We start from the raw sequence: 19,314 nt of genomic DNA, 5'->3' as shown, positions 1-19,314 counted from the left end.
TCAAAAGGCACTGCCATCATCACAATGGTTTCCTATACAATGGTATAGCTGGAAAGGTGACCCTGGGCACTCTTCCTCCCCCAGAAAGAAGTGGAGAAAGGTTGGGGAGATGAGTGCTTGTAGGCAGGCACTGCTGAGGCTTAGTAAAGCGTGGCTTTCAAACTCCCTTTATCTTTGCACCCTTCGGAACAGCAGAGGTTATGTTTAAAAGCTTTGCAAATGGACAAACTACAGTTCTGTGATTCCTTTTCTGTTGCTTCTATCACGTCGTAATCACCTTGTGTCTCTCCATCCGTCTTTTATGAAACAGTTTTTAAAGAAATAGAGCCTGCTCATGCGGAATGGGGAAAAACACGTAGAGCATCTCTTAAAAATCACTGTAAGGGGAAGCTTCTTCTGAAATTAGGGCAGTAGAGTTGTGTTTGTGGTGGAAAGAACTAACCTGGGAAGTATTTTGTCTATTCGTAGCTGCTACGGAATTTGGCGTGTCTTTGTTGATCATAGAATAACTTCAGTGTTCCACACCTTACTTCCTCGCTTCCTTTTCCTCTATCAGGATTTTCAAGACCATTTACTGTCATTGCTGTAGTTGGAAAGCTGTTTGAGAAAATGTATACTGAGATCAATAGCCAGACGTGTTGTTTTTTCTGTTTTCTAGGTAGTGCCAATACAATTCTGTCCCCAAGGAGAATGTACACAGTGAATCTTCCTCCGGAGGGTTATGTCGCAGTTACTCCAGATGCTACTAGTGTTTCAGTTTCTGAAAACTCAGACAGCAGTAGCATTGAATCAACAGGTAAGTTTCTATAGTTGTTACCGGGATGAATTCTACTCAAGAGAAGCTTCTTAGAGACGCTTATCAAGGCGATCAGATTGCACAGTTCAGTATTTAAACCGTTGCTGCCAGCGGGTGTCACTGTTTTGCAACATAAGCAAAATGAAGGTGAGCATCCCTATGGGTTCATTTCCCTTGTTAAGAGTTTGAAGACCAGATTCAACGCTTAGTTACAGTCATACAGTGGCACTGATCTTACTGAAGCTGCGTAAAGCATAACTGAAGATAAAGTCTTCAGCTCCTCCCAGTTAAGAGCCACATGTATGTTTGTATTGTGCCTGCTTATACTCATGTTGTACTTAAGAGTAAATGTTAGATAAAGCTGATTTTCAGTAAGTCTTACTCCTGATGTTCTGAGGAATTGGACAAAACCTTAATGGCCTTTCAAATTTACATCTCCCAAGTAGAACAGGTATTCACCTGATTGGAGTTGATGGGCAGAGATACCAATCCTTTGGCATTGAGAGGCTTTGTGATGATAAACTGTGACTGGATACCTTCAGAACCAGTATTTAGTGTTGTCTAAGGGTACAAGAGAAGCAGCACAGAATCTGTAAGGAAGTGGGCTCTAAGTTGACCTCAGTTAAAAACATGATTTTCTGAGTGATTTTGCCAGAATGAAATTGATTCTGTATCTCTTAGAATTCCTGAGCTTAGATTAGACAAATTTGATTTAGGTTTTTTAATTGCTCTATTCCTGTGGATGTATGTTTGTCCAAACTTGTGTGTCACTGTCATTTGGTGCTACAGGCAGCCTGCAGCAAGGAGAGCATCCAGCTGAGCCTGATGAAGTAAAACACTTGATAAGCAGCGTTTATTAAACTACTATGTCTATTTCATCCTGGAGACTGCCTAAGATGTAAGGAAAACCTGAGATATAACCTGCAGTTACCAAAAGGCTCATGCTCCTTGCCTTTGAAAACAGTACGCAAAGGGGTGAATTTTTGGCTTGGAAATCAGGTCTGCACTCTGTTCTGAGCTCAGAAGACTGAATCAAAGCACAACATGACTGGTGGCATGTCAAGGATGTTCTTTCTTGGTGTGAAATGGTTTAAAGACTTTTGGATTGGGGAGGAAGTAACTTCATTGGAACAACGTAACAGTAGGTCTTGATACTGTTAAGATTATGGATGGGAAGATATTGGTGGTGTAATTCACGGCTCCCAGGTTGTGCTTTTCTTGTTATGGTAGATAGGATTCATGTTCAGAATCCAGAGTCTGTTTCTAGACTATCCTTTAATTTGTTTAGTTACGTAGGTCTCTTTGTTGGATTTCTGTATCCCATAACGTCAGATTCAAGCTGGTTACTCAGAAATTAAAGTACCATTTCTTTCCCTTCATGCCATATAATCTCTGTTTATTCCTTGATATGATCTCCTTTGATATGTTAGCAGGATGCTCTCCTTCTATATTTTGCTAATAAGACAAAAATTACACTTCGTAGGTAAATAGACCTATAACATTTACTTTTATACAGGGACATAAGTGACTTCTAAATAAAACAGGAGAATGCGTGCCCCTGAACCCCACTGCAACTGAGATATACCCTTATAAAGGTATTAGCCTAGGACTTTTGTGGTAGATTTACTTACCACTGTTTAAGATCTATGAATAAATCAATGTGGTGCATATTAGATGTTGATATATTGCATAACAGTAAAGTAGAATAGACTTTAGGAATGCGTTATGTTGTCTCTTTTTAGGGTCCTATAAATATCAGTCTGGTATTACAATTGAAAGATTATTGAACAATGGCTTTATTTGCTCGGTTTTTAGATATAATCTTTTCCTCTAATATTTCTAAACAAATGTACTCAACCATGATAGCAATAAGTAGTGTTCTGTTGTTGCTTAGTGACAGTATTGGCTGTTTACATGGTGAACTCTTTTAGCTGATCACAGTCTCGATGTTCAGGTTTTGGACTTTAGCCATTCTTTTAACAGTTAAAAAATGCATCTGGAATTTTGAGACACTTATTTTGGGTTAATGTGTTACTTAACTTTACCATGGAATTGAGAAAAATTAAGTTTGAAGTGATCTTTGGAGGTTTTTAAATCGATGTTCTCTTTGAAAGGAAGGTCTGACTATAAATGTCATTCCTGCCAGGTATTTGCTTAATTTGTTCTTAATAACCTCCCTGTAGGGAGATTGTTCTTACATACCCTTTTCCCTTTGCTCTGGTGTTTCACTGCCCTTAATACTAGATCTTTCTTGCTGCAGGGTAGGGCCCTAATTCTTTGTTCTGTCTCAATATGGGTTGCAGAATTGGAGACCTGCGCTGATCCTGCCAGGCTGAGGGACACGATTAAATTAATTCATGTGTATGTCTTTTATAGTATTTAATTTAAGCATATACGTAAAGTCTGTTGTGGATCAAGGCTGTGATTTCAGGCAGTGCAAAAATATAAAAATATATATACATAAAAAATGCATGTCTCTATGTATGAGCATTTTTTATATATATATATATATATATATATTAAAAAAATGAATCTGTTTCGTTTAGAAGTCCCTGAGGTATTCCGAGGTTCATAAGGCGGAGATGCAGATCTAATGTTTGCATTATTTTACTCCCAATACTATCTCTATGATCTGTTTTGAAGGGCAGCAGGTTATCTTCTGCCGGGTTTCCTAAAAAATAAAGCATGTTGTGTATCTATACTGGGTAACAAGAGGCTGCCTTGCTACCCCTTTCCAGCCTTTGGACCTAGAAGTGAGGGAAGTAAATTTTGTGGAAATTTAAACAAACAGAAACCTGACTCAGAAAAAAAATGTCGTTGTTTATCAACTTGTCTCATGGAAATAATCTGACCATGTTTTGGGATTAATGGTTTTTTTTTCAGTTATAACTTATTTTTCTGTCAATGTGATATCTTTTCTATAAATTAAGAAAACCAAACCTATGACTATCGCTATAAGAAGGTTATCAAGAGGAATAGATATGCCATGACTGATATGTCGTTACGTTAAATGCATCTGTGGAAGAGTGACATTTTTGGTCACTAAAATATGAATTTAGACATCAGCTGGTTTGGAGAAGTTATTTAAAAGTTATCTTTGAAGTTAATCACAATTATAGATGAAAATAATTTCTCGTCAGCTCCAAAATGTTTGGCTTTGTCCATGATTATTTTTACTTAAAGTAGTAGCTGCATTATGGTTGATACTGTCAGAATGAAATTAATCTTGTCCAGACCAGCTTCTGAACAAGAAAAAAACACAAGCAAAGCTGGTTTGTGTGAAAATTTCATTATGCTTTTCTCCATCTGTCTCTGCATGTTGTTTTAACACTTCAAATAATTTTTCGAATACATTTAAATACCTTTCTCTGTTATATCAAATATACTGTGCCCAGTTGTGCCCTGAACAGAGTCACCTTGCGATGCTTGTAGAAATGGCTGATGGCAGTGGGGTTTAAAGTTTGGTGAAGTGTCTTGGCTTCCTTGTGTAAGTCTCTTATACCTTTCCCAGAGGGGTTGGTGAGAAGGAAGGAGTAAATCTGCGCTTTCAGGTTTTTCTTCACGTAAGCAGGTGATTGATGAACCTGTAGTAATGAAAAGGAAAATCTAAGACGTCCCGTGTTCCAAGAAAATAATGAAAATGAAATTTATCCAGCATTCTTAGATTAATAAATTAGATTTGGGCATCTAGTTTTTAAAAACCTCCCTTGACCATTTTGGAGGAATTGAGTCTCTGTGGTGATGTGATCGTGTAAACCTTCCGTTGACTGAATTGAGTAACGGGAATTAGACAGTCAAGGCAGGAAATAATGCAGAGAAAATCACACGATTTTCGTGTTGAGTTTGGTACATGCTAATGTGATGCTGACTTTCTTTTAGCAGTAGATTTTATACTTTTGACAAGGGCATTAATAATGTGTAATGTTCAAGCTACAGATAGGTTATCATCCATCAAATTCTGTTAGAAACTTAACGTCCTCATAGTTTAAACCTCTTAGATCAAAATTAACTTATTTTTATTGTCTATTTAATGAGGAAATATTTCTTTGGGAGTGGTCACTTGAGATATACAACCATCATGTGTGAACAGGCTGTTCTATATGAAAGGAGAATCCAAGAAGCTTTAATTATATGTTCCTTAGCTTGCTAGGAAGCCATAGCTTAGTTTTGATTTATTTTCATTTTGAGTTTCATAACATGAAGTTAAATTCATTTTATGAGAGAGTTCTTGCTTCTTATTTTAAGATGGATGAAACAATAGGAAATACTGTATATTACATTAGAACATGAGTGCTAAAAATATAATCTTATTCCTTCTAAAAGATGAACTGATGTTATTTCTCCAGCAGTGTTTCTTCTTGGATACTCTGATTAAATCTGCGATAATAGAATATAACAGATAAAATTGTTTTATTTGTGCACCAAACAGCGTGGGGGATTATACTTCCTGAAGTGCTTTAATGTTGAATTCATATTTTTATGTCGAGTCCAAAAATAGTATTTGGTGTTTCTTGGGCGCACAGCAGAGCAAATTTCTGGCCGGGGACCGTGGAAAATTAAATGATTGTGCACATAGCATTTCAGGAATATGCAGTAGTTGAGGGCACCTGGAAGAACAGATAAAGAGAATTCAAAGGAAGTGTTCATAGGGTATTTTTTTTTATTTATTTCATAACCCACTCTTCTGTTTTGTCAAGTCTCACTCGTTTTCCTTACATATTTTTTGAACCACAATGCAGTATTCAGCTGATAATATTCTCTTGTTGTTATCTTGAGGACAACCTTCCCACTTTTGATGAAACCCTTTCTACAGAGAAAAGGAACAAGACTTAACTGTGCTTTATCCTATCTCCTAACAGCTATCTTAGGAGGCAGTTCCCGCTAGGAGGAAGAGTCTAGTCTGGATATTTCATTCTCATGCTGAGAAGTCACCAAGTTAGAGAAACAGAAGTGAAAAACACATTTTTTTTTTCTGCCTTTTGGCACTGGCAAGTCTGAAATAACGTGGAAGGTGGTACTTCTGTGGGACATTTCCTCACCTACTTAAATTTTCTTGCTGGCCTGAGGCAGTGCGATTGTACCTGATAGATGTACGAGGCAGTTGTTAATGTAGCTGACCTTGGGACTCGTGCTTTTCTTACTCATTTCTGTGAGAAGGGGCGATAGGGAGAAGGATCACGACTGCTGCAGCAAGAGAGTCGACCTGAGGGAATGAATTTAGAGAGGTTTCTCATTTACCCACGAGTAAATCAAGTTATTTGAGATGCATCCAAGGAATTAATTGTGTCGGTGAGGGGTAGTGACACTGGGGAGGGGTCCTTAGCAGACCTCCTAAAAACCACTGCATTTCTTGAGTTTGGTTCTGCTGAGCAGAAAAAGATATGTTTGGTAAAGGCATAATTAGGTGGTCTTTCATCTGTTTGTGGTGTCTCGATTCACTTAAAGTTTAAGGCAGCCGTTTTCGGAAGACCCTGTAATGCTTGAAGCAGTGTTTGTTGTTAAGGAGATGCCAGTAAGAATCGTGCGTTGACTGCATAAGTTCATGGCAGGTGGTTGGGAACGTCTTACGTTGCAGAGCTGATATACGCAGCACGCGCAGGGAACAAGATGTTTTAAGCAGCGAAGGCCAGCAGCAAGCCTTTTCCACTGATGGGTAGCACCAGTTGTCAGACTCAAGCGTTATGAATTTCTCTATAACCTACAAACCAGAGGGGTCTTTAGACTGTGTAATTTCATCTTCTCTACCTGTTAGAGAGGTCTCACCACACATTGAGCTTAGAAGTTCGTGTTTGCAAAAACCGTGCACATTTCAAAGAGGTCACAGAGGCTCCCTGGTGTGCTGGAAGCTTGTTCGAATAGTTAATTGGCGTTTTTCTTTAAAAAAAAAAGGGTATTTGAAATTGCTTTTTCCTGCCTTTCTCTGTTTGACTAACGAGGCTTTATTAAGCAGTATTTTGTTCCCATAAAGAAGCACAGTAATCAAGTCACCATCAATCTTTTTAGATTAGATAAACAGGTTCACTTGTGTATTGCTCTAAGATATTTGCTTGAATCCTCAAGTTAATTCTGTAGCTCTTTAATATCTCCCTTTTCACAGTATCGCTTTAAGACTATAAACTCCAGTACTATACATGGTATTTGTTATTTCAACAAAGCCATGTGTTGAAATAACAGTCTTCCTATTTCTACATACTGCTCCAGGGATTTTTTTGTATGTCAAAAAATTGCATCAACATTTTTCTGCCACAGCATTCCACCAAGAACTCCTGTTATTTGATATGTTGATACTTTGGCCGTCACCAAAAGTCAGCCTCTTGGGATATGTTTTCTGATAAACAACTACTTTTAAAATTTGTGTGCTCTAGGGTCTGGAGTCTTTGTCTGATTAGTTTTGGGTTTGGTTTAGGTTTTGCTCTCATTGGGTTTTTTATATCAACAGTAATTTTGATGTTAATTACTGATGAAAAAGCCAAGTACTAGCAAGCTTCCTGCTCGTCCCTGCAGAATCAGGCTTTTTAAGTTGATGGGATTTGGTCTCAAACGATATCAGTGCTATGAGTTTATAGGCTCTATGTGTTGCGAGAAAACAGTATCCAAACTGTTTATTTTTATTTTCCCTGTATATTAATACAGCACATGTTCAGTTGCTTTTCTGAATCCAGTATCTGAGAGAAAGCTATGGGAAAAAAAAACCCAAACCCTGTGAATCAGGTTGTCTTGTAGTGTTCTCTGTCATCTTCTTCTTCTTCTAGATTGATTATCATGAGTTTTGTGGCAGCTTCTTGTGTTCTGAATATTGAAAGCTTTGGACAAGGTAAATTGAGGGAACTGGCGATTTGGCAGTGAGGATTTGGCATTTGCAAACAAAAAGTGACAAATATCTTTCCAGTTTTAGTCCATTAGAAAAAAAAGTAAATACCAAACCTGTTAAGGGATGATTACAGATGAATATCATATCTGATTTAGGACTTGAATAATGAAAGTTGGATGAGGCTTCGAGTAACCTGATCCAGGGGAAGATGTCCCTGCGCACGGCATGGGATTGGAAATAGGTGATCTCTAAGGTCCCTTCCAAGCCAAACCATTCTATGAATCATCTCTAAATAATGAGATGCTTAAGTGCAGCTCTTAACTTAGTATTATAGTCAGGGTTCTGCAGCACAGATGCACCAAATCGTATTTCAAATGACAGCGTTAATAAATGAATATGATCGATACACAGAAGTCCAGATTTTTCTTACAACTTGCTGGAAAAAAGAGATTTCCTGTCCCACATTCATCTCCTTCTAAAACCATTGCTGTCAAGGTTTGTTTCTGTCTCTTCCTTTCCTCTGACTACTTACCATGGGTCTTTCCTCTTCTAGAAAGGCTATTATGAACTTGCAGGTTGAAAACTTAGTTGTAAAAGAGTTATTACTTTACAAAGTGTTTTTCAATAATTCAGCGAGGAAGAAGCAATGATTATATGGCAGTTCTGTCCCTTTTGTAGTTCCAATACTCAGGCTAAATCTTTTTCTGTTAATGTAATTCTCTGCCAATTTGGATGTCACTATTGATTATTAAAGCAATATTTTTGTGCATGATGACATAATAGGTGATAGCATTCTGTAATTTAGCTTTGTCCTTGCAGCAGTTAATGTGTTACTCCCGATTTGTGCGTGGCAGATTTTCCTGAGCTCCCAATAGCTTCAGTCACTCTCATGTGGATGTCATCCTCCGAGCAAGCTGTAGCAACAATGACACATCTGTTAAGGCTGTCGGTATAAGCCTTTCCATAATGTTGCTGGTGTTTATAGATTAATCAATAAGTTAGAAGGGGAGATGTCTGTGAGGTTAAGCAACTTTCTCCTCTACAGCCAGTTTCTTCTTCAGCTTAAGTGTACTTGATGTTTTGGAACTGATTACTGCAAAAGATGCCACGAACAAGTCAAGCTGTTGGACAGCTCGAGCTGAAGACTTCTGTACTTCAGATGTCTTCTCCTTGAATATCCTTTCTGCAGACTTTCTGTTCGTTGATAGATGTTCCTAGTAGATAAAATCACCACAGATTCATTCTGAAATTGAATAAGATTAAATAAACATTTTTATTTTCAGGGTTCAGATAACGTAGTTAATCATTTGTTATCTCAGGATTAATTTAAAAAAAAAAAAAAGTAGGTCCAGTAGCACTCAGATTTCCGCTGACATTGTTATCAGTTGACTTACATCACTGGAATTAAACCGCGAGACTTAAATCAACTTCTCTAATTTAATATTGCTTTGGAAAATTCTTAAATCCTGCTCTGTCTGAACTGGAGATTTCCTTTTTAAAGTGACACTTGATTTAAGAGTCATCTATTTATGTATTCTAGTATTCTAGTTATGTGTTTAACTTCCATCGTATTGACTTCCAGGGAATTAAATGCATACTTAAAAGGAGATGCTTGCTCGTATATCATGCTGCAGAAGCTGACTGACTGGTGTCATCACTTCTTTTTGGGAATCTTTCTTTAGTGTACTACACGTGATGCAGATTAAAAACATTCGAGGTAGGTGTAGCTTGAGCAGTCACTTACAGAGAACATCTCCAGGCTACCGGTAGCCTGTAGCACTATTATAAGCAATTTCAGTGATGTGTCAAGCAACCAGCTAGAACTGAGTAATCACCTCTCTTGATTTCACAACAAACAAGTCTCAGCCTCCTAAAGGTGAGTGTAAAATTCACCAGGAAATTCAGTGCTGCCCACTGTGAGTTTTTAAACACCGGGTTGTGCTATCAATTTAAATCAAGTATGAATCACTGGTGTAGGTTTATATACAATGTAGAAACCAGTCATTTCTAGCTACCGCTCTCTGTAACTATTTACATCTTCTAAATGCCAATACATCCACAAGCATATGGGACTATTGCAGAACTCGCGTTGTGGTGCAGATTGAGAGTTGTGTTTAATGTCACTGAAGTCTACAGTAGTTTTCAATCATAGAATCTCTTGGTTGGAAAAGACTTTTGAGATTGAGGCCAACCATACCTGTCCACTACTAAATCATACCCCTAAAGTCGTCTTTTAAATCCCTCCGGGGATGGGGTCTCAACCTGGGCAGCCTCTGCCAGTGCTTGAGAACACTTTCGATGAAGAAACGTTTCCTGATGTCTAATCTGAACCTGCCCTGGCACAGCTTGAGGCCATTCTCTTTTGTCCTTTTGCCTGTCACTTTGGAGAAGAGACCAACAACCTCCCCTCTACAACCTCCTTTAGGCAGTGATAAGGTCTCCCCTCAGCCTCCTTTTCTCCAGGCTAAACAATCCCAGGTCCCTCCTAAGACTTGTTCTCCACCCCCTTCACCAGCTTTGTTGCTCTTCTCTGGATGCACTCCAGGACCTCATTGTCTTTCTAACATTAAGACATTGGTAGACACATTATTAAAACAAACAAAAAAAAACCAAAAAAAAACCCAAACACACAAAAACTCAACCCAAAAAAACTCTGGAAAATATCTTTGTAAGTGGAATGGCAAAGAATTCTGCACCAGTTTTTCAGTCTAAATTTGTGTGTGGAAGGCAAGTCTATAAATGCTGAAAATGTATTAAGGTAAAAATAAAGTTTATGGTAATGTGATACACTGGTAATGGTTTACTTTAGCCATAGCTGCTGGTTAATGATTTTTTAAAGCTCTTTGATTTATATTTCTGTGACTGTAAATAAGTACACTTATAGATTCTATAAATATTTGTTAACTTTTTGCATGCTTTTGAGAAAGCCTTGATTACTCGAATACCAAAAAATGTACCCTTAAAATGAGATCATTCTTTTATGTATCTGTCATTCAGAATCCTGGTTTATGCCTTTACATTTTAAGAAAGTAAAGAGGATGCTTGGTTGGAACCAAGAGGGTAAATGTGTACTTAAGCAGAGTAGGAACTCTATTTCTTATTCCTCCATGATACGATCAGTGCCTCAAACTGAATCTGCTGTTGTTTATACATCTGTAAGTGTGAAAGTAATTCAATTAAAGGAGGCTCAGCGAGTCAGATGACAGTATGTCAAGCAGGAGGAGAGGGAATTAGGCCCTTTATCTCTGTGGTGTTTGGGTTTTTGTTGCTTTTTGGTTTATTTTAGATTGCAGTGCTGACAAAGATTTTGGTTGAGCATCTCCTCTAATAGATGAACCTCACAGAAAGAAGCACTGTGGCCTTGCCTTCTATTTTCTCTACTTTCCCGGCTGCATCCCTTTAGCTTCCTTTATCATTTTTTCTATTCTTGGCCTCCACCAACACACTTCTTCCCTCTCAGCCAGAGCTTGTTTCCCCTTTCTCCTTCCTTGCAGCAGTTTTGCAGGCTTCCTGTCGTCATAGTGACCGTAGGAGCTCATCAGAAAGGGGAAGAAATGGAGAGCAGCACCAACAACCACCTTAGATCCCAGCAAAAGCCAGTGCTGTTACAGCTGCAGCTTCACTTGAGCAGACTCAGCGCTGGCGTATCTTACACTGCTTGACTCTACCGTCATAAGAAAAACATAATCAAGACCTAAGCTTTTGCACTTACATTGTCATGGAGCAGCAGGGTAAAGTCAATAGGTTGCTTTTCAGTAGACTAAGGTAAACTTACAGCTTGATCTCTGGCTGCTCAAGCGTTTCTTCATTCTTCAGTTCGTGACCTCTAAACACAGGAGATTCCATTGTTTTGGAGAGCTTTCTGATCCTATTAATAAATATTATAGTTTTATTTTGGGTATCAGTTGTATAGTTGGTTGTATATGAAATTATCATAGAATCATAGAACAGTTTGCGTTGGAGAGGACCTTAAAGCCCATCCAGTTCCAACCCTCCTGCCATGGGCAGGGACACCTCCCACTGGCTCAGGCTGCCCAAGGCCCATCCAACCTGGCCTGGAACACCTCCAGGGATTATTATAATCTCCACTGCTCTGCTGTTGCCTGTGAATCTCTTGGTGTGGAACAAAAGCAACATATTTCTGTGCTACATGTCAAATATCCACTGACAGGCAGCACGCGTGTGACTACTAAGCATGAGAATGTGATCCTGGCTCATCCTCTCAACTGTTAGGGCTCTTTCTTTCTAACAATACTTGCTTTGATGCAGTATTTGCAGTTCTTAAGTTAAAAAAATGGAGCAGGGGAAGAGGAAAGCTGTTTGAATGCAGAATTTCTATTGTTACATATTACTCTGCTGTTTAAACACTGTGGACATTGTAAAAATAGAATAGGCTGCATGTTTCTGTAATAACATAAAGGGGCTTAAAATCAGTAAGGTTGAGTGGACAAGGGAAATGAAGACAGGAGGAAAAAGAGCGTGAGTAGTAGCAACCATATCTTTTTTCCTTAAGCAGTTTTATGTAAGTGTTTTGCATAGAACACAAAATGCTATCTCATGTTTTAAGTCAGAATCGTGCCTACCCAATGATTTCATTTTATTGTTGTTCTGTTGTAGCAACTGTTTTACTTTATGGCAGTTTGTAGGCTTAGAACCACATGTTGATACACCTTCCAGCCGGCTGCCTGCATTCAGTCTCCACTTGGGAAATTTCTTGATCTCATATCGTTTGCCTTTGATTACTGCCCTCTGCAAAATTTACAGGTTAACAGTCTTTTAAGGTACTGAGCAACCTGCTATGCAACTATAACCTGTGGCAGGGAAGCTCTGAAAGTCATCCTCTATCCATCTCCCTCTCCAAATACTTCTTTTAAATAGTTTTGTTTGCTTGTCTCATGCTATCTTCCTTCCATTTTATCCCTGCAAGTGGAAATCAGTTCATAGTTGCAGTGTGTTCTGTTAATAAGTTGAATTCTATCGTAGCCTCCTGTATAGTGGACTAACAGAGAGAAAGAAGTCCTTTCTTCACTGTAGAACAATGGTTGCTTGGTATTGCAGGATTCGCATCGCACATGCATCACTCACTCTCTCTCTTCCCAACCATCAGTGGAGGGCTGAAAGAAATGGAAGTTATGTTGATATAGCAAAAGACAGAAATACCAGCGCGCACAAATTTATTGCTCTAATCGAGCCAAAATGCACTACAAGCAATCTAAGTGCATTCCAAGGATCCCCAGTTGCTTTGAACAGCACGTTCTGGCTGACCAAAGCTACTGCAGCTTTTCTTATTGCTGCCATAGTTGTGTATTCCTTTGCTGCGTCCCCGTACCGTTAGCTTCTTTCCCGCTTTGGCAGTATGCAACTGCCCAAATGGGCATCAGGGCAAAGACGGAGTCTCTCCTGATAAGGAGCAAATTACTTCAACAGCTGCATCTCTGGTTTGCAGTGCTAGAAAAGCTGGATCCAGCTGATGATGCTCCACCCGACAAACTTCTCTGCATGAAATTGGAGTGTTTTCAGGCTCTCAGCTGTTACAACCAGTGCAGCTGTACTCATATGAATAAATCTGCTGGTTTACAGTAGCTGACCTTCACTGACCTGTGGGCCATTGCCAACATCTGACACTTTCCTCCTTATTTTTTGGTGCAGATATTTAAACAATAGTCTCCAGTCTCCAGTCTCTACCTAGCTTTTTGTGGGAATTCTTACCTATTCTGCCTACTTCTGTACTTTTCCATAAGAATTGAGTTACCTTCCTTTCTCAGAGCTATCTATTTCAGGATAGGTTGGTGATATTTGGCGAAGACTTGCTTATATGTTGGATGCCGGGCCCAGAGAGTGGTGGTCAATGCAGTTAACTCCAGCTGGAGGCCAGTTACAAGTGGGGTTCCTCAGGGCTCAGTACTGGGTCCAGCTCTGTTCAATGTCTTTATCAATGACCTGGATGAGGGGATCGAATGCCCCCTAAGCAGGTTTGCAGATGACACTAAGCTGGGTGGAAGCGTGGATCTGCTGGAGGGTAGGGAGGCTCTGCAAAGGGATCTGAACAGGCTGGACTGCTGGGCTGAGGCCAATGGCATGAGGTTCAACAAGGCCAAATGCCGGGTCCTGCACTTGGGGCACAACAACCCTATGCAGCGCTACAGACTGGGGGAAGAATGGCTCGAGAGCTGCACGGAGCAGAAGGACCTGGGGGTGCTGGTTGACATCGACTGCACATGAGCCAGCAGTGTGCCCAGGTGGCCAAGAAGGCCAATGGCATCTTGGCTTGGATCAGAAGCGGTGTGACCAGCAGGAACAGGGAGGTTATTCTCCGTCTGTACTCAGCACTGGTGAGACCGCACCTTGAGTACTGTGTTCAGTTCTGGGCCCCTCACCACAAGAAGGATGTTGAGGCTCTGGAGCGTGTCCAGAGAAGAGCAACGAAGCTGGTGAGGGGCTGGAGAACAAGTCTGACGAGGAGCGGCTGAGAGAGCTGGGGTTGTTTAGCCTGGAGAAGAGGAGGCTGAGGGGAGACCTTGTTGCTCTCTACAACTACCTGAAAGGAGGTTGTGGAGAGGAGGGAGCTGGGCTCTTCTCCCAAGTGACAGGGGACAGGACAAGGGGGAATGGCCTCAAGCTCCGACAGAGGAGGTTCAGGCTGGACATCAGGAAAAAATTTTTCTCGGAAAGGGTCATTGGGCACTGGCAGAGGCTGCCCAGGGAGGGGGTTGAGGTGTTTCCTCCACCTTCCTTGCAGGTGTTTAAGGGACGGGTGGACGAGGTGCTGAGGGGTATGGTTTAGGGAGTGGTAGGAATGGTTGGACTCGATGACCCAGTGGGTCCCTTCCAACCTATGATTCTATGACTCTGTATCTCACCCTACAAACTATCTCTCTGCATATTGCTGCTGAGGGGAGTAGGAGAGAACTCAGAACCAGTTTTAGGGACCTATTTTTACTTCATTGGACTGATGATACAGATTTTTCACCAATTTAATAGGCATGAATGGAAGTTTTGCCTTTTACAAGGGATTATTTAAAAACTGAATTCATAAATGTTAGGATGCTTAGATAAGAACTTCGTTTTGATAGCTTGAAATAATAGACTAAGTAGATGCAAAAATCTTAAGTGTATTTGAACTGTAATCGTTAGAACACCTTAAAGGGAACCTAACAAATGTATAATAGAAAAGATGCATCCTTAGTGCACAATGAGTCTAATACCTTCCATGCTTCTGTCTTAAATCCAACTTAGATATTTTTCTGTATGACTTAGGTTTGCATTCTGTTCAAAGACACAAACCATTCTGTTTACATTGTTGGTATGCGCTCAGCTCCATTAGTATATCAGCATTTCTTGAGTACTTACAAATAGGAACATCTTTTCTCAGTCTGGAGATATGAATAACTCTCTAATTTTTGGTCATTGTCTCACTAAAGATGAGCTAGAAGCTAATACTCTTTGTTATCATGTGTCTTTTTTCTTTTATAGAATGCTTTGTTATCCTTATTAAAAAAGTAATGTCTAAGTTATGATTTCCAAAAAACATCAAAGGCATCCAACCTTTTAATTGATAGGAAAATAATTTGCTGTAAAACTTTATCAAAAGTGTCTATCATTAAGTATAGGAATGATATCTGTAGTTATTCAGGTAGCATTCTAGAGGAAGCCGCAAATAAAGTGAAAATGTCTCAAGTAGTTCTTATTGCTCAAATGCAGCCCCTATTCTTTTCCAGCCTGCATTCAATAGACTAAAAAGCCTTAGCTCTTTTACTTAACCACCACATTTAGGTCAGTTTTCCATTAACTTTTAAATCTGTTATTTGTCTGGTTTCAATCTTAGCTGTTCACTTGTGTCTTTGTATCTCTGTCCATCATCTATACTGATGCTGACACAGTAAACTCAAACATCTTTGGGTGCTGTTTTAATAAACAATTGTGTTGGGTTTAAAGACAAGATAGCAGAATTAGGTATGCATCTTTATTAAGTGTCGTTCTCCAGAGAACTTGACTTTATTGAATGTTCAGATCAATGCACTTCTTGTATCACAAACTATGTAAAATAATAAAGAATTTGCTGTAAAAGCCCAAACAAAAAAAAGACATAAGCAAAAATATGCATATAGGAACGCAGTTGAAATTGAGACAGTCTTGATAAATCAGCGCAGAGAGGCAGCAACTGCTACAGGGTGCAGGACTTGCTTGCAGGTCTGTAACGCTTTGTACCCTGAACTGCTGCACCACAGCAGATTTGTGCAAGGAAACAATTTTATTCCACCTCTTTACTGAAGCATATGAGAATACCCTCTTAAACTGCTCACGTAATTAGAGGAGTGGGGCATCTAGTGATATTATTAGTGATGATCATAGAATCACAGAGTGGTTTGGGTTGGAGGACACCCTAAAGCCCAACCGGTTTCAGCCCCCCGTGGGCAGGGACACCTCCCACTGGATCAGGATGCTCAAACCACCATCCAACCTGGCCTTGAACACTTCCAGGTAGGGGGCAGCCGTGACTTCTCTGGACAGTAGAGAATTTCTCATGTCATCTTCTCATCAGTCAGCACCCCAAGTCATTCTCTGCAGGGCTGCTCTCAATCACGTCATCCCCCATCCTGTACTGAAACCGGGGATTGCCTTGATCCAGGTGTAGGACCTTGCTCTTGGCTTTGTTGAACCTCATGAAGTTCTCACAGCCCCACTTCTCCAGTCTGTCCATGTCCCTCTGGATGACATCCCGTCCTTCTGGTGTGGGAACTGCACCACTCAGCTTGGTGTCATCTGCAAACTTGCTGAGGGTGCACTTGATCTCATTGTCGATATCATTGATGAAAATATTAAACAGTGCTGGTCCAAATAATAAATAAATGATAATAAAGTATAACCAGGATCAGACCTACCATTTGGAGGAGCCTCTCGTTTTATGTGACCAAAGAAAGGGGAGTGAATTTTTTGGTAGCTTACCCATCTCTGTTAAATACTTTAGCTGCACTGTAGCATATTTACTCTAGAGAACACAGTGTCCACCCTTCTAGGTCTTCTGCAAGAGAAAAGAATTGATTGATACTTTGTTCAGTACTCAATTATTTGGTGTATAGGTGAACACTGTAGAGGAGGGAAATGTTAATTTGTGCTTGTTACGTCTTCTTAAGAAATGGAAATACATAGCCTTAGGATAAATGGGAAGACTTAAAGTAATAAAACAGTGATACAGCTCTTCCACTTTCATCTAAGGATCCAGGTTTCGTCTTGTCCTCTTTGCCAGCTTTCCTCCTCCTGAAAAAAATGCCAGATTTTCTTGGCATCTCCTTTGTAGCACTTGCCAATGGAAATCTCACATTTACTTCCTTTACTAACTCACTGTCGCTTGGACTTTTTGTGTTTATTTTGGGCTTTCCCCTCACACACACGTTTTCTGATGCCCCTTTTGGTTTTTCTGCTCAGTGATTCTTTAACTACGCTTGCCTGTGTTTGTTTTAAGGCATACAGCATCCACTAATAATCGGAAGAGTTTACATTTGAAAATACACATCACACTGGTTTAGTGCAAAACCATTTATTTATGCATAGAGAACTTCAGCACAAGATGTAGAGATGGTATTATAACTTTCCCACATACACAGAAAAATATCTAAGAAAAAAATGCAATGGTTAAATCACTTGAATTGTTCTGTAGTGATCACCTACAGCACTTTTCCCTTCCACTCTAACTCTGGCATTTTTGTTTTATTAAATGCATTCTTGGTTAAATGTATGTTTTAAAGTGAAATGCCTCTAGCAGTTATATTAGAGGCTGTATAAACTTTCATTGTGTATTATATAGTCGTTAGTTCAAAAGTATTTACAAGATTTTTATACTTCCCTATTTTATACCTTCCCTTTTAATGGCAGTAATTCCGTCCACTTAAACTTGCTTGTGGTGCAATGCTTATTTTAAAAGCCAAGTAAATGGAAAGCCCTGAATTATTTTGAGCTGTTTGCAGTCTGTTTTCTGGTGAGTTTCTGCTGGGTTTTTGTGTCGCCGTGCTTGTTGGTACAGTAGAAGTTCGCTCTACTTGCTACAGCATAAAGTAATGGCAGAACCCTGTCTTGTGTGAAGTCCTGATTAGGTGGTGTCTCCTTCAGAAGATTAGGAAGTAGTAAGATTTAGAGGCACCTGCTATCTTCATCCAGGTGGCTTCCATTCCCAGTCCCACTTTCACAGACATCAGTGCTCTGGCCCTTGTCTCCAGCGACTCTAAAGCCATTGCTGCCCTTTGTTGGTCGTGTCACTTAACTGTAACATTTTTTTGGTGAACTGTTTAGTACTACAGAATGAAAACAGTCCTGTGAACCCAGGAACTGACTCCCAGAGTCAAGCTGGCAATTCTTTGTACAGGCAGAAACCTCTACTGTGTGGCTTCTTGTCCAACTTGACTAAAGATGGCTTTTATACAGGTGAGATCTTATCAACCATAGCTTTGTGATGTTTTCAAACTCAGCATTCCAGTGAAACCTTAAGAAACTTCCTTTTGCTAATGAGATATGCAGGTAGCTTCTAACCTTACTACAGATATCCTGGACTTCATTTTTGGTTTAAGTAAGTTAATTCTGTTGAGTTTCTGTCCTGTTTTCTGTTTGGTGTTCATCAGTGTGTAAGAAAATGACCCACTTTCTGGTGGCTCATTTTGCATCTCTTAATTGTTCTTTGGAAAGAATTGGAATGAAGCTGCTGTGCATAAATCCCATATCTTTAGAACCTGTAAAAAAAAGATAGTACATTGGTGTTCTTTTGTTTTGGGGGGACGGGTTAAAGTACTTTTTCATAAAGTAAACAATCATCTGAGAGTCTTTATACATAAAACCTTATTATACAAAAAAGTAGGTTTTATTCTTTGTATCCCCAGAGAAAATATTCAGCTTGGTAGAAATGCAGTAATTTTTCATGTGCTTCGTGAGTAGCACGTGATACAGCCATGATAGTAACAGTAGTTTAGTATAGAAGCACTTGGGTAGTACAGATAGGAACAGCAACAATCATCTAAGGTATGTATTTATTCCAGAAGCACAGGGATGTCTTTAAATTTATGATACCTGTTAAGGCAGCTTCTGTTGTCTAATCAGCTGTAAAAATTTGTGTTGTCAAGGTGAAAAAGAACAGGCCAAATAAAGCTATAGTCTTTCACCCCAGCAAAACATTTACATTTGCAATGAGATTTTCTTTTTCACCAGACTTGCGTTTGTTAATTAATTAAAGTTAAGGAAACTGTTACTGCTTATGCAAATTGAAAATTATTCTCAGACATGTGTTTCTTGCATCTAAATCCAGTATCTGCATCTTATGTAACTGGCTTAAGGTAGGGGATGATCTTGGAACTGGAGCCTACAAGCAGGCACTCTTTTGTTCTTTAGGAGTAAAATAAAGAAACGGTTTAACATTTTCTTTAAACAAAGTTGTGCATGGGATGTGTCATCTGTCTCCCTATATAGAAATGTAATGTAGCTTTAGCGTCAGAAAACTTTCTGCGGTTTATTAGATATCTTGGGAAAAATCTAATATGACTTTTCTGCCTTAAGTATTTGTGGAAGCAATTTCTGCAGCTTAAGTGTAGGAAGCCTGGATAGCCTTTTGACAACAAGCGTAAGTCAGATGAGAAAAGCCAGAACCAAAGGCTTTATGAGGGGGAGAAAAAGCTATATCACTTAATTAGTTTCCAGCTTTTGAAAGGGTTCAGATTAAAGCATA

The 19,314-nt window shown here is 39.5% G+C and overlaps 1 protein-coding gene across 7 annotated transcripts in view; it reads left to right on the top strand.

Annotated features, from left to right (window-relative positions):
• Positions 1 to 19,314, top strand: part of ERICH1 (glutamate rich 1) — a 103,884-nt gene that overhangs the window by 30,584 nt on the left and 53,986 nt on the right. For all 7 annotated transcript variants that reach the window (XM_054062667.1, XM_054062666.1, XM_054062664.1 and 4 more), the window contains exon 3: positions 659 to 796. In XM_054062667.1, coding sequence (XP_053918642.1) covers positions 659 to 796 — 138 coding nt within the window. The remainder of the gene's footprint in view (positions 1 to 658; positions 797 to 19,314) is intronic.

This window comes from Cuculus canorus, chromosome 3 (assembly GCF_017976375.1).
Source record: "Cuculus canorus isolate bCucCan1 chromosome 3, bCucCan1.pri, whole genome shotgun sequence".
Taxonomy (NCBI): domain Eukaryota; kingdom Metazoa; phylum Chordata; class Aves; order Cuculiformes; family Cuculidae; genus Cuculus; species Cuculus canorus.
This window is presented reverse-complemented; position numbering and strand designations above follow the sequence as displayed.